Genomic DNA, 16,449 nt, shown 5'->3' on the forward strand with positions numbered 1-16,449 from the left:
TTTATCTATAATTACAGGCCCAATTCCAATAATTTTCATCACAATCTAATGAGGAATTTTTGTCATTCACCTCTATAAATGAGACCTACACCAAACTGATGAGCCTAGAAAAGCATGGTCGTGTGTGATGCTATGGATTTGGTGTCACTCTTACCTCCTTCTTTGGTTCCATCCGTAAATAAGGCCAAAAAGTGAGTGTACTTGAAGAACAACTTATAAACACAAAACGAGGTTATAAGTAGATAACAACTTTCAATTACAAAAGAAAGAATTGAAACGACGGAAGGTGCTCAAATCCAAGTATAAGAGCAAGTGAAGGAAATGCAAAGTCAAATGATGTAAATGATGCAACATTTCCAAATAATGCAATCTTCTCTTTGAGGTTGTTACATTTCCATGAGATTTTTTGGTACTCTATAATGTTTTGATATCCTCATTAAGATTGTTATGTCTTTATATTTTGGGGGACTATATTATGTTTAGATATCATCTTTGATATTGCAACATTTTTTTTACCATATGATCTTTGATTATCATCTTTGGTATTGTTATATTTTTTAAACGACAATGAAACTATTTGTTTTCTTTTGAGAACGATACTTAAGTCGATGGAATAATGCACAGGTTTTTGAGAAGTTTTTTTGTTTATTTTATATTTTTCAAAAAATTGGGAAAATGAATTTTGTTTTTAGTCATGGTTTCAATATTGACTATGACCAATTGGTTGCTTTAGTCACAGTTTGAACATTGACTATGACCAATTGGGAAAATAACCGTGACAAAATTTATCTATGGTCATCGTTTTTACTTTAATCTTGACCAAAAATGTAACTTATGTTTATACAATGACTGTGATCAAAAGTCCAATATTTTGTCACATTAATATATCTAGAAATTTGGCGTTACAACTTCCAAATAATTATGACTAGAAGCTATAGTCACGCCACATTTAGCGATGCTTAGTCACGGTTTTAAAGAATCATGATTATTAGTTTTAAGTACAATTTTACCCCTTTTAGCCGTTATGACGACGTGACTAAACATGTTACTTCCTGTAGTGAATGTTAGTGACAATGGTTAATTTGATTTTAAATTATGGACATTTTCATGATGCTTTAATTTATTTTATTTAGTTTTTTGGTTGCAATTGTTCAACAAAGACTGCACCGAAGTGACCATAATCAACAACACCAATCCAATTAATTAGAGAACCTCAATGTTTTTTGGTTCACTATCTCCTTTGGCATATAAATACTTATACAATACATGTTTTACTTTTCCTGCACTCAGTTACAAAAAAGAAGAAAAAGGTAAGAAAGAAAAAATTGTTATATACTGTTGGAATTATCAGTTTCAATTGGGGAAGACAGAAGGGCTTCTCTTTCCATGTCTTAGGGGCATGAATCTCCCTGTCGAAATTGATCTCCTCATGGTCACAGGCATGGCTTCTCTTTCGTTCATATTCTCCATTGGGAAGCATAGGCTGTGACCTTCACTACTATGCAGTATGTCTGGAATTGCAACATGAGCTTCACATGAAGAATCAAATGAGATAGACCTTCGAAGTAATCCTTCTTGTCTAATTTCAAGTATGCTTTCTCTTCCTGCTGAATTCTCCATACCTCTATGAACTTCAGAAGCCGCCTTGGGAGTATCATCAAGGACTTCAACCCTGACAACCGCCTCTCGTCTAATAGTACCACTCTCTAAATCATGGATTATAAGAAGGGATCTGTTTCCAGGCTGAACTTCAAGCGCAGATACCCTGATGTTAGGGGGTACTCCCTGTGTTGCCTCTGATAATTCAGGCGGCAAAATTTTGGCTGATCTAATATCAAAGCGGCATAGCGGACAGCTGGAGTGAGACTTCAACCAAGGATCGATACAGGGGAGGTGAAAAGCATGGTTGCACTTGGGCAGAAGTCTAAGGTTCTCCCCATCTTCGAACTCACTGAGACAAACTGAGCAATCCGTGCCTTCAACCACTCCACCACTTTTCTTGTACTTGTAGACTCTGATGGACTTGATAAAAGCCTCCTCTAGCCCAGTCGATGCAACCTGCAATGGCTGATCATTAACCATTTCATCCTGATTCCCATTCTCCTCTGCACTTGTGCGCCGACCTCTTCTTCTTCTACAATACTTTGAGATGACCGTGAAGTAGATTACTAAAAGGAAAGCGCTGGCCAAGATCCCGATGACAGCAAGTATGAGAGGCGAGAAGTCGGTACCAGAGTCATCGTCAGATGGAGGAGGAGGAGGAGAGAAGATGACGTAGCACCACTGTGGGCAATATTCATTACAAATTCCTTGCGAACAGTCCCTATATCCATCATATGGAGCCCAAGGATCTGAGTTGCCCACAGACCCCATATGCCCAATTCCAGTGATCACCAAAACTTAGCGACGACTGCTCAAATCTCCTTGTAATCTACGCTCAGTTTTTCTTTGAAAGAAAGGCGGTGATGTTTGGAATAAGAGAGAAAGTAACTTGCTTTTTTAAAAAAGGAGGGGGGCGGAGAGGGTGGTCTTGGATGAAAAGCGAAGGAAAGCAAGGGAAGTGGGGGAGGTTGATGTGTCTCTCTTATCACATATTCTCCCCCTTTCCTTTAAATAATGGTGTGTTGACTAAGTAATTATATATATAAATGTCGGTTGCATTATAATCCAAGTGATAAATCAAAAACCCTCAAAGAAATGAGTAGGTGCGTGTAGGTGAATTAATTCTAAGTTGGTTGTGAAACACAACCACATTTTGTATGCCAAGTGTATCAATAATATGTTAACAAATCAATAGGCCGGGACAAAAACCTTATTGGTCGACTGAAATGAGGTTTGGTAGCTTGCACATCGGTACCTTAGTCATGAGTGTCTATTAAGAAATGTTTGTCTAGCTATCTCTTATTATTATTATCATTGTTTTTAAAAAATAAAAAATAAAAAATAAAAAAATTGAGATAGCTTAGAAAAGAATCATAAAATAGTAGACAAATAGTCATAACCAAATTACAACTTTCTCTTCAATTGGTACACCTTCTAAGGCTTGGGTTTTTCGCAAAAACCATGTGGGTCTTTAAAAATATATATGCGAAAAAGATGGTTATGACTCTTTTTTTAGAAATACCATATTTTATTATATATTGTTTTTTTTTTCAAAATATTTGTTAAAATAAATTTGTGCATGTAAAATATTTTTTTAGAAATATCATACTTTATAAAATATTGTTTTGTAAAAAATATTTTGTTTAGAAACAATGCTATTTAAATAAATAAAAAATCCTCCAAGAGTTGGAACACAAGAAGAAAAAAAGTATTAATTTGATTTATAAAATTCATGATTTGGGTCAGTCTAGGGGGAACCTTACTGTTGCTTCAAACTTTAAATATTGATCATTAATTAATAAAATACAAATTGGAAGCATCAAGAAGCTGAAAGAGATGTGGACCGATGGTAATATTCTGATCTTTGCATCATTACCTATGTTAATTCAGCAATTTAAATTAATAATAAAAAAGTTAGGTATAAATCTCTTAAAATTTAAATTTCAATATATATATATATATATATGAACTAATATTCTAAAATCTCTCTTAAGAAAATGCCCTCATCCGCCATTGAAAAGAAAAATCAAGGGGAAAAAAAAAAGGTGAGTATACCAATGAGGGTCACTATGCGGCTGAAACTTGAATAAGTTTTACCTTTTATAAATCGAAAATTCAATTTAATGAAATGATTAGGCAATGTTTTTACTGTATTGTGATAATTTTATAAAGCATTTTGAATCTAAAACTGATTGTCACTATTTTTTTTTTCAAAATAGAAGCGTTGCATGAATGACATGCAATCCCTCAATTGGCAAATGGTAAAATTTCACTCATGCTATGGAAGGATGAGGTAGAGAGAGTAGCTCTCAAACAACAATACAATCATGTATTAAAACCTCAAATAATGATATAAATACTGAGGTCGTTCAAAAATAAGGAGTATTAGTGGTGTATGTTTTATGGGTAAATCAAAAAAGTTAAAATATTTAACTTTTTTTATTCAGTTAAAAGTAACATGTTGATATCAACCAACATCATTAAACTAAACTTATTGATAACAAGTTCACTTTAATTACATTAATTGATATCAACAACTTATTTTTAGTTAAATATTTTGATTTTTTTTTTATTCAATCAAAAAATAAACACCATCTTATAATAAAAAATTGTATACAAATAAAAATGATTATCAAAATATATATTCATATATATATATATTCATACACATCCATACTTATAGGGAGAGAATATAGATAAATATAGAGAATATTGTAAAATATAATAAAACATAATAGACTTATTCCTTATATTTGTACTTAGATATTGTTAAGATTGTTAAGATTGTTAAAAATCTTTTAATCCATATAAGATTGTTAAGTATGTTATAAATCTTTGAATCCATATAAGATTGTTAAGTAAGACAATATCTAGTACAAGCACATAGTTCCTATTTTTAAGCATCTAACTTTCATTTATTAATATATACTCCTTTTTATTTTACTTGTGTCTTCTTACTGAAGCTTCTTTCTTTTCGTTCAACTTATTGATAGTATTGCTTCAAGTTAGATGCATTCCATGGGCGAAGCAAGGGTGTTCTGTTTAGCATTTGCAAGTGGTAAGCCCCTAAATCTCAAGTCTTAGATACGACATCCCAGTTTTCTTGGAGTTTCCTAGCTCCTCTTTCCGTTGTGTTTTCAAAGACCCTTCGGAGGACTAGGGTCCCAACTCTAAACGTGCGTGGCTGAGCCTTTTTGTTGTAATGGGAAATCGTTCTCTGTTGGTAGGATGCCATCCAGATGGCCATATTTCCTCTTACCTCGTCCACTTAGTCCAAATGTCTTTTAAGTTCTTTTTTTTTTTTTTTTTTTTTTTGTCTCTCTAGCCCTGGACGGCCGCCTAGGCTGTGGGCATGCTTATCTAGGTTGGGATAACTACATCCATCCCATAGGCGAGGGCAAAGGGAGTAGTCCCTGTTGGTTGTACGGGTGTCGTTCGATAGGCCCATAGGACTCCTGGTAGTTCATCCACCCACTTTTCTTTGGCTTTTTCGAGTCTTTTCTTTAGCGTAGAGAGCAGGGTTTTGTTAGTTGCCTCTGCTTATCCATTGCTTTGAGGGTAACAGGAGGTTGAGTACAAATTTTTTATCTTTATCTCCAAACAAAAGGTTTTAAAGGCAATGTTGTCAAATTGTGGTCCGTTATCAGCTACGATCGCTTGAGGGATTCTGAATCGACAGATGATGTTCTTCCAAACAAACTTGGAAACGTCTTTGTCTTTGATGTTAGCATAAGCTTCTGCCTCTACCCATTTGCTGAAGTAGAAGGTGGCTACAAGCAGGAACTTTTTCTGAGCAACAGTGACGAGTAGGGGGCCAACTATGTCCATTTACCATTGCATGAATATCCAAGATGCTTGTGACTAGATTGAGGGCTTTAGAGGGAATGCGAGGAATGGGAGCATACCTTTGGCACCAATCACATCTTTTGACATAATTCTCGGCATCTTGTCTCATGGTAGGCCAATAATACCCCTGTGAGTGAGCACGATGTGCCAAAGTGCACCCGCCTATGTGGTTGTCACATACACCTTCATGGAGCTCGGCCAATACGTACTACGCTTCTGTATCGTTTAAGCACCTGAGGTATGGACCCCCAAACGACCGCCTGTAGAGGTCGTCCCTTGTAGGCTTGTTTGTTTTCTTCAAGCAAGTCTCCTGTCCAGAGGTACATCTCGATCTCGTGCATCCACCCAACACCTGTTTCACTAGTATTGGATATAGGTGCTGTGGCTATTGATGATGCGGCTTGCAAGTAGACAAGCAACAATATTGCTTCATTTAGAGGAAGGGTAGTAGCTATTCCAACTAAAGCGTCAACTTGTACATTTTTTGTGTAGGAGATTCTCTTGATTGCCCACTTGCTTAATCTGTCCAAGGTAGCTTATACTTTTGAAAGGTGTCGAGCCATGCGCTCGTCCTTAGCTTCGTATTCTCCTTGAATCTGCCCAACAACCAGTTGGCAATCACTACATATTTCGAGCTTGGAAGTTGAAAAAGTGAGAGCAAGGTTTAGTCAAGCTAGGATTGCCTCATACTCGGCTTTGTTATTAGAGGTTGGGAACCCGAACCGAATAGCCTGTTCCAATTGCTCTTTGATTGGTGATTGTAAAAGTAAACCCATTCCAAATCCCAAGACCTGGGAGGCCCCGTCGATGTGTAGTATCCACCACCCCTTCTTGAGAGAGCCTATAGACTATTGAAATTTCGGAGGGGTTTCAACTATGAAATCAGCCATGACCTGCCCCTTCATTGCCAATCTAGGCTGATATTTAATTCCATACTCGTTGAGTTCAATGGCCTATCTCATCATTCTCCCTGACAAGTCAGGTTTGTGCAGAATGATTCTGAGTGGTTGATTTGTGAGTACAGTCACCTGATGGGCTTGAAAATAGGGGCAGAGCTTTTGCGTCGCATTTCTTAGGGCCAAGGTTGTTTGCTCCATCTTCGAGTACCGGGTTTCCGTGTCAACCATCAGTTTGCTTACGTAGTAGATGGATCTTTGCTCCTTGTCTTTCATGCAGCGAAACAGAACGGCGCTGACAACATAATCAAATACTGCTAGGTACATGTACAATTGTTCATCAGGTTGAGGACTGCTCAAAATGGGTGGTTGTGTGAGGTAGCGTTTAATATCTTCGAATACTAGCTCACAGTCACTTGTCCACCCTGTTGCATTAGCTCTTTCCAATGTGAGGAACAAAGGTCTTAATTTGTTTGTAAATCGGGCTATGAAGTGCCCTAGCGCAACCAGACAACTTATGAGGCATTGCAGCTCCTTGTTACAACTTGGGACGGATGTCTCCATGACAACTTTGATTTGGTTTGGATTGACTTCGATCCCCCTTTGTGTAACTATGAACCCAAGAATTTGCTTGCATTGACCCCAAAGACGCATTTGGTTGGGTTAAGCTTCGTGTTGTATCCTCTCATTAAATGAAAGATCTCATCTAAATGTTGGGCATGCTCACTCCTGGTTCTGCTCTTCACTACAAAGTCGTCAATATACACTTCTACTATGCATCTGATTAGTGATTTGAAGATCTTTGTCATCAGCCTTTGATAAGTGGCTCCAGCGTTTTTGAGCCCAAATGGCATAACTCTATAGCTATATAGCCCGTGTGGTGTTATGAAGATGATATTTTCTTCATTTGGTTGGCGCATAGGAATTTGGTGGTACCTAGAAAAAGCATCTAGGAAGGAGAGCATTTCGTGCCTGGTAGTGGAATCCACTATCTGATTTATCTAGGGCAAGGGAAAACTAGCTTTTGGGCAGACACCATTCAAATTAGTGTAATTGACATAGACTCACCATTTTTCTCTATTTTTTGGGATCACAACCATGTTTATCAACCAATCGGGATACTCAACTTCTCTTATAAACCTAGCTGCCAGCAACTTGTCTACTTCAGCCTGAATGATCTTTTGTCTATCCGGATGGAAGCGTCAGACTTTTTGTTGAACAGGCCATGAAGAGGGTATGATCTTAAGTCGATGTGAAGCTACGGATGGGTGGATCCCGTGCATGTCAGAATGTGTCTATGTGAAGACCTCTTTGTTTTGCTGAAGTATTCCTTCAAGGGCTTGCACCTCTTCTAGTGTTAGGAGAGAGCTGGCATAGGTAAAGTGTTTGCTTTCTTATGAAAGGTGCACGGTCTATAGGGGGTCAACCGTCTGAGGATCTCTTTCCGCTGGGCTTTGTAATTATTATTGTTCCATTGCGCCCGCTGGTTCCATGGGCGACTCGTTATTGTTGGCAACTCTGGAATCACACGCTACCTGATAACATTAGCGTGCTGCCTGCTAGCTTCCATAGAGGTCGACTTGTCCGTCCTCAATTAGGTAACTTACCATTTAGTGATACGTAGAAGGGATGGCCTTTATGCCATGTGCGCCCCATGATGGCATTGACAGGGGACAAGTCCTCTACCACAAAAAATTGTACATTCAGGATAATTGGCCCGGTTTGGACGGGCAACACAACATCTCCCAGAGAAGTGGTTGAAGCTCCATTGAATCCGAACTGTATTCATCTGGGATTTTGTAGAGTGGATGGTGGCAACCCCATCTGTTTGAATGCGGACATCTGTAATAGGTCAACTGAACTGCCTGGATCAACTAAAATCCGCCTTACATCAAAATCACTGATCCTTAGTGTCAAGATGAGGGCGTCTTAATGTGGCTATAACACCCGGCTGAGGTTTATTGGGGGAAATGTGATTACCCCATCTATTGGACGTATGCCCCCATCATCTAATCCGGGTTGAAAGGAGTTAACCAGCTCTTGTACGGAGGTGGCTCGAAGTAACCTTTGCCTCTTCCATTTAAAGTTGTATTTTTCATCAATGGGCCCTCCATGAATGTAGTTTATTACGACTCTAGGAGCCGTTGAAGTTGTGGGGGTTATGGTGGTCGGATTTCGGGCTTCATCCCCACGTTTTTCTTCTGAGCGGATGTACTATTTTAGATGCCCTGCTCTTATTAACTTTTCCACTAACTAGTGGAGGCTTCTACATTACTCCGTGGTATGGCCATGGTCCTTGTGATAGGCACACTTTCTGCTCCGGTCCCTCTTAGCCGGATCTGTCTCTGTTAGCTCTCGCCATTTAAAATCAAATAGATCTCAGCTCATGGGGAGGAGCTTGTCATATGAAATGCTAAGGGGGATGAGGTTGGTTTGGTTCAACTGTCGTTGTCGGCCTTGCCCCTTGTCTGTCTACCTTCGTTGGCTCGCGGTCTTAGAATTCTCGACTGAGTCATTTTTGGAAAGTTGACCGGTAACCAGGACCAGATGAGTAGCTGCGTGGACATCGTCCTTAAGTATGGAATATTTTTTTGCTCGTTTGAACAAAACATCCATTGTTGTCGGAGGCTTCTTGGTGAGGGATTCAAATAAGGGTGTACTTGGGCAGATACTCCTTTTAAAAATTTGCAGGACGACATCCATGTTGTAAGATTCCACTTGGAGTATGGCCTGCCCGAACCGCTTCACGAATTTCCTCAGTGATTCATTTTCCTACATTTTTATGTTCTATAAGGTACTGATATTTTTCTTATGGCGTGCTGAGCATAGATATTATCCCACAAAGGCTTTCGATAGATCTCAAAATTTGCTCATGGAATTCATCGGGAGGCGGTGGAACAATGAAAGAGCCTAGTCATGGAGGCTAGCTAGAAAGAACTTGCACAACAGTGCGTCATTCCCTATGTCAAGGGTCATGAGTTGCCTGTAGTGCATGATATGGTCAAACGGATCACTGGTTCCATCGTACTTAGAGAATTTTGGAACCATGAACCCTCTTGGGGGATCGTAGTTAATGATGTGAGGGTTGAAAGGCATGGAGAACATGTCGTCCAGTCGCTTACTGACAGAGTCGGGGGGTACCCTTACTGACCAAATCCCTCACTGGTTGTTGTACTGGTGGATGAGGGAGCCAACCAGTTATGGCCGGTGTAGTTGAGGGGTTAGGACATGCCTCCTAGGCTATCACTATGTGTGGTTTTTCCCCCATGCTAGGCATCTAAGGCCCTAGCCTTGCGCGTATTGCATCTAATAGCTGGGACTTTCTATTGCTCCTCCTTTTTATTAAGACACGAGTGGAATTAGAGCTTTCATTCTACGGCGCGTGGCAGGCTGGCGAGAATCTTTGCTCAGGTTGCATTCTTTGCTCATTATAGAGGAACTCTGCATTCCTAGGATACATAGCCTCCTCGTTTTACCTGGAGTTCGTACTCTGACTTTTAGGTCGTCGGCTACGAGGAGGGCCCGATGAGGACACCTGAATACGCAACACTTCATTCTCCTCTCTGAGTCTCTTTGTCTCGTGGAGCAGGGCTTGCATCTGTCTCTCACTCTCACGTTGGCATCTTTCCATACTCTCGCACCAATTGAAATAGTCTTCGCTACCTATGGCCGACAATCGACTTTTGGAAGGTGTTAACATTTTTATTAGGTTCTCACAGACGGTGCCAAATTTGATACTAGGTCAACTGAGGATGGATTCCTCCCTTAGATGTGGCAATGAAAGATCCCATTCCGGTGCCGAAATCTGGGCTTTTTACTTTCTTGCACAAAGATGCCCAAACAGGTTGTCTGGACACACCCTCCAAAGCCCAAGTTAGACTTTAGGAATGAATAGAAACCTTAAGAGAAAGAGAGAGAGTCAGGGAACTCACAGTGTCCCCCCTCTATTATATTTCAGTAGGGTTTTTATAGTGTTCAAAGGTGGAGAAGGGCTTAATAGTGCTAAGTTGGCCCTTGCAGTGATGATTATGCAGTAGTGATAGGGCAATCATCACATCTGTAGAGCGATTGGGGCTGTGTCAGACGGCGCATCATGACACAACTTATTGTCCTTTCAATCTTGCCAATGGATTGAGACTTGACATGCCTGTCTATTGAAGTAAACAGGAGGATGGGAAGAATCCCATTAGTCAATCTAGTGTTAGTTAGCCAGGGCCTCGCATATCAGAGAGGATTTGAGGTAACCAGGGGGATGCGGTCTGCTTAGTGGCACAAATGGTCTGGACAAGATGTCTCCAGATGCCTTGAAGGTTGTCCAAGCAGTGATGAAAGAGGTGACACGTGGCCTAGCTGGGCCAATGCCACATGGATAGACACGTGGAGGTACTCGTGGATGGACACATGGGATAGGGCCCCCACAATGACTATTATATTATATAGTATGATTTGACACAATCATAGGAGTGGTTAAATTCACAAGTTATGCATTAGCATTTACTATAGTATAAAAAAATCCCAACTTAAATAGCTTCATTAAATGACTATTATAATTAAGCTTGACTTGTCTATTAGATAATAAGTATTCCTAATTTTAAAAGGACTAATTAATATATTCAAAGTTTCTACATTATACATTTTGATTTGCTCATGTATATGATCCCAAGATTTACAATAGGAATAAAATTTGGTGTATAGTGTATTGGACTTGTCGGTTTATCGATTCAAGTAAGAAATCCATGCATAAATATGCTCTTACTTGGCAATGTATGATCATAGATATTTGAGTTAAAGGGGTTTCATCCAAAAATGATTTATGAAATTAATAAGAAAAAAAATCTAAGAAGAGTACATATGATCAATTAATAAGGTAAATAGTCTCTTAACTTGCTTGAAGTAATTATTTTCATGAGGATCCTACTTATATAAGTCATCTAATAAGTTTTGGATTTTTAGTTTAACATGTTCCATTTTTTGAAGTGCAAATATGATATTGTAGTAGGATATGAGGATAGAGCCCTTAAAAGCGAGACCCAATATAACATATTTACACTTGACCTTCCACTTATTATCGATTTTTGCATTGATATTGAGTTGAGTATTCAAACTCATATTACTTACATTGTACATGACTTAGGTGGATAAAGAGTCACACAAAATATACAAATAGTAAGTTCCTTGCAAGATGATAAGTTATTCACATTTGGTTCATGAATTTGGTCAATCCAAAAGGGACTATAATGTATTACTTCCTAATTGAAGGGATAGTTTTTCTTGAGCATCAGGATGGGGTTCCTATGATAAGTTCACTAGTCTGTATCACTACACATTGGACAAGATCTATGGTGAATTATAACATAAGGCTATCAAGTTTTCATAATTCAAAAAGTTGTTATATTGCATGAACTCTGAACCTTGAGAGAATACTGAGCATATGTTGAAAATACTAGGAGGCTTTGACTTGCAAGTAATACCTTAAAGTAGTCATATATTTCCTATGAAATGGGTCACTATTGATAAAGGTTGGAGGCAACATGTACTCTCAATAGAGACACCATGATATTTCATAGGATTAAGATAGTATATCCTTTTAGGTGATCCTAAGGATTGCGATCATCGAATAAGTGGACTCACATTAATTCATTTAATGGAATTTGGCATATGTTCTTAGTGAACTAGAATATATCATTTGATCACATAATAAGAGGATCTGTAACTCGACGATTGTAGAGGTAGTTGTAAAAAGCTAATAGTTTTTTACTTTGTTAGACTATGAATGACCAATTCATAGGAAGACTATATATTGTGGATAGTAGGTCACGAACCTAAGCACTTGGTGTATTATTATAATATACATAGGGTACTAGAGTATAGTTGACTCTATGTAGTGGGATGTTGAGCCAATTTTAGAATTTGGTTTTGAGGTGGTCGGTATTGTCTTATGAGTCCTAGTGGTTCCCACTTAAGCTCATATTCCTTTATGACATGGTTTATAAGGTTGGATGGGTTTTTAGTTTACTTGTGTGCATAAGGGAATTTTGGTAATCATGTAGGGTTGCATAAGGATAAGTGAGCAACATCTTTGGACTATGATAATTGATTAATTTGAGCCTTCTTGGGTTGATTAATCAATTAGAAACCTTTTTGGGTTGAATTAAGTAACCTAAGCCCATGGTGGGCTCAAGTCACTTAAACCTAGTAGGAAGCTTATAATTACCCCTTTAAGCGGTTAAGGCTTAAGTCCTGTCACTCTCTCTTTTTAGTTCAAAGAAAGAACCTTAACCTCTAACCTTAAGATCTACACCATCTTAGTGCCTAGCTCAAGGAGAAGTCATCAAGTGGAAAACGACTAAGTTTATGAGATCTTCTACCCCTTTGGAGCTTTTTGCACTAATAAGAATCAATCTAGATGTTAGGATAGAGCCCTTAAAAGTATGACATGATGTAACATATTTGGAATTCATTATTTATTTAATGATATTCCAATTTCACTTCTATCTATCCTTATTCCATGCATTGTACTTTATAAGTATTCTCGCCTAGCATCTTTTGCATTGTACATGACTTAGGTGCCTTAAAAGTTACACGAAAGATCTAAGTCATGGGTTCCTTCCAAGTAGATGATTTGTTCACAACCACTCTGTGGACTTAGGTAATCCATTTGAGGTTATAGTGCACTACATCTTAATTGGAAGGATGGTTGGTCTTAGCCATCAAGATGGGTTTCCCATGATGAGTGCACTAATGTGTATGGTTACACATTGACCATGACTTACGATGAGTCATAACATAAGGCTATCAAGTAGTTATGATTTCATCAAGCTATTTTATTGTGTTTTCTCTCAACCTTAAGAGAATATTGAGTTTATGCAAAAGCCAGTAGAGACTTTGACTTATGAGTGAGATCATAAATTCATCTTATATTTCCTATGGATTGAGTCACTATTAATGGAAGTAGGTAGTAATAGGTATTCTCAACAAAGGACCATGATGTTTCATAGGATTGAGATAGAGTGTCCCCTTGAATGATCCTAAGGAAGTGTGTTCATGTAAACTATAGTCATAGTAGTTCCTTAGGTGGAACTTGACATATGCTCTTTAAGAGCTAAAACATGTCAATTAAACACACAATATGAATATCTATAACTCAAGGATAATAGAGGTAGTCTTGAAATGTTGACAACTTTCACCTTGTTGGACTATGGACACTAGTTCATGAGGAGACTGAACATAGTGGATAGTAGGTCATAGACCAGAGCACTTAGTGTCTTGTTGTTATTTACATAAGGTATTGGGGTGTAGTTGATTCTCTGTAGTGGGATATTGAATCAACCTCAAAATTGAGGGAGCTAATACTGTCCTATGGGGCCTAGTAGTTCCCACTTGAGCTCATATACCTTGTTGGCACAGTTTATAAAGGCTAGATTGGCTCTAGGTTCACTTTTGTGCATAAGGGTGTTTTGGCAATTACGCAAGTTTGCATAGGGGTAAGTGAACAAGGTCTCGAATTGGGCTAACTGATTAATTAGTAGACCCTGTTAGGTTACTTAATCAATTAAGACCCATTTTGGGCTAGATTAAGTAACTCAAGCCCTTAGTGGGCTCAAGTCACTTAAGCCCATTAGGGAACCTTATAAATACCTCCTTAGGGTTTAAGGTTTCTATAACTTTTCCATAGAGTTTTCTTCCACCTCTAGAGAGAAAAAGAGTTATAGTCTTCACCCTTTTTCTATTCTCCTCCCTTCCCCCTCTAGAAGTGTGCCAAGATGAAGGAAGAGTCATCTGATAGAAGATCGTGGGTCTACAAGACTTCCGATGACATTGATTTAATTCTTCAACACTTAAAATTTAAGGTTTGGGAATATCCAAAACTAAATGTCAGTACTTTAACCCTAAAGATCACTTTAAAAAAAATGTATTGCTTCCATTTCTGGATCGCATGTATCACACGTTTCTTTGGATCTATGGTATTATTATGGTTTTTTTAATGTCATTATTTCTGTTGTGCTTAGATCTATAGAGCCTATGATAGGATTACATGCACCCTAATGATCTAGGGCCTAAGAATGGAGCAATCTGAGGTTTCCCGATACATATTATATTATAGACACTAGTTCATGGGAGTTTGCATATAATGAGTAGTAGGTTACAAACCCAAGCTTTGCCTCATTATAATTTCATAGGATATTAAAGTGAAGTTGACTCTCTTTAATGGAGTGTTGAGTTAACTTTAGAATTAGATTTTGAAGGTGCCAGTAATTTCTATAGGTCCTAATGGTCCTCACTCAAGCTCTTAGTTCATGGTGACACATTCTACTTGAGGGATCTAGGCTTGTAGTTCATAAGTGTGTATAAGAGTGTTTTGGTAAAAATGCAAGGTTGCACTAGATCTTATAAATGGTCTTTTAAGATTGATGGTTTGGGTTAATTAATTAATTGGAGTCCATTGGGGATAATTAAATTGATGTAGACCAAAGTGAGCTAGATTAGGTGACCTCAGCCCAATTTAGGCTCAAGTCACTTAAGCTCATAAGGAGCCCTGTATAAACCCTTTTAAGGCTTTAGGATTCAAGTTTTTGCCACTTTCACCATCATCTTCCAAAGAGTGAGAGAGAAACCTAGCCACCCTCAAAAGAGGAAGAGAATCCCACGCTTCTGTTATGTCGGGATCCATAAGGAGAATGATCAGGTAGAATACCTTTACGTAGACGAGTTCTACAACTACTACCGCGGTTTCAACATCTTCATCATATGGGATTTGATCTAGAAACATTCAGATTATAGCTTTGAGTTTCTATCTCTAGATCTAGAATTTATTTTGGATTTTATAGCCATTTTTTTCATCTCCATTAGATATGAAGAAGCCTAGGATAGAATGCTTATGCCCTATGAGATCTAGGGCCAAGGAATGTAGTTATTGAGGGTTCCCAACAACTAGTATCAAAGCCTTAGGTTAAGTTTTATCATTGTAGATTCCTTTTAGGGTATGCTAACTCTATTTTACAAGTTTATTTTATTCATCCCATGGCACTAAGGGATGAATGAATGATTATTAATTATTTATATATTAATATGGATGAATGTGGTTACATTTTTTATTCTTTAGATTGGGTTGTAGTGGTTCTTCAAGCTCTCCACCCTCAAGAGAGGAAGAGAAGATCACCATTCTCTTATGTTAGGATCCATAAAGAGAGTGATCGAGTAGAACACCTTTAGGTAGACAAGTTCTACAACTACTACCATGGTTTCAACATCTTCATCATATGGTATTTGATTTAGAAACATTCAAATTACAACTTTGAGTTTCTATCTCTAGATCTAGTATTTGTTTTGGATTTTGTAGCCATTGTTTTCATCTCCATTAGATCTAAAGAAGCCTAGGATAGAATGCATATGCCCTATGAGATCCAGGGCCAAGGAATGTAGTTATTAAGGGTTCCCAACAACTAGTATCAAAGCCCTAGGTTAAGTTCTATCATTATAGATTCCTTTTAGGGCTTGCTAACTCTATTTCACAAGTTTATTTTATTCATCCCATGGCCCTAAGGGATGAATGAATGATTATTAATTATTTATATATTAATATGGATGAATGTGGTTACATTTTTTATTCTCTAGATTGGGTTGTAGTGGTTCTTCAAGATCTCCACTCTCAAGAGAGGAAGAGAAGCCCACCCTTCTCTAATGTTAGGATCCATAAAGAGACTGATCGAGTAGAAAACCTTTAGGTAGACAAGTTCTACAACTACTACCATGGTTTCAGCATCTTCATCATATGGTATTTGATCTAGAAACATTCATATTACAACTTTGAGTTTCTATCTCTAGATCTAGTATTTGTTTTGGATTTTATAGCCATTGTTTTCATCTCCATTAGATCTAAAGAAACCTAGGATATAATGCATATGCCCTATGAGATCCAGGGCCAAGGAATGTAGTTATTGAGGGTTCCCAACAACTAGTATCAAAGCCCTAGGTTAAGTTCTATCATTATAGATTCCTTTTAGGATATGCTAACTCTATTTTACAAGTTTATTTTATTCATCCCATGGCCCTAAGGGATGAATGAATGATTATTAATTATTTATTTATTAATATGGATGAATGT

The 16,449-nt window shown here is 38.0% G+C and overlaps 1 protein-coding gene across 1 annotated transcript; it reads right to left on the reverse strand.

The window, feature by feature from the left end:
• Window positions 1-1,172: 1,172 nt before the first annotated feature.
• LOC117931753 (RING-H2 finger protein ATL51) lies at window positions 1,173-2,560 on the reverse strand. Its single transcript, XM_034852805.1, has one exon. The coding sequence runs from the start codon at window positions 2,371-2,373 to the stop codon at window positions 1,354-1,356; it is 1,020 nt and encodes a 339-aa protein (XP_034708696.1). The 5' UTR covers window positions 2,374-2,560; the 3' UTR covers window positions 1,173-1,353.
• Window positions 2,561-16,449: the final 13,889 nt, after the last annotated feature.

This window comes from Vitis riparia, chromosome 15 (assembly GCF_004353265.1).
Source record: "Vitis riparia cultivar Riparia Gloire de Montpellier isolate 1030 chromosome 15, EGFV_Vit.rip_1.0, whole genome shotgun sequence".
Taxonomy (NCBI): Eukaryota; Viridiplantae; Streptophyta; class Magnoliopsida; order Vitales; family Vitaceae; genus Vitis; species Vitis riparia.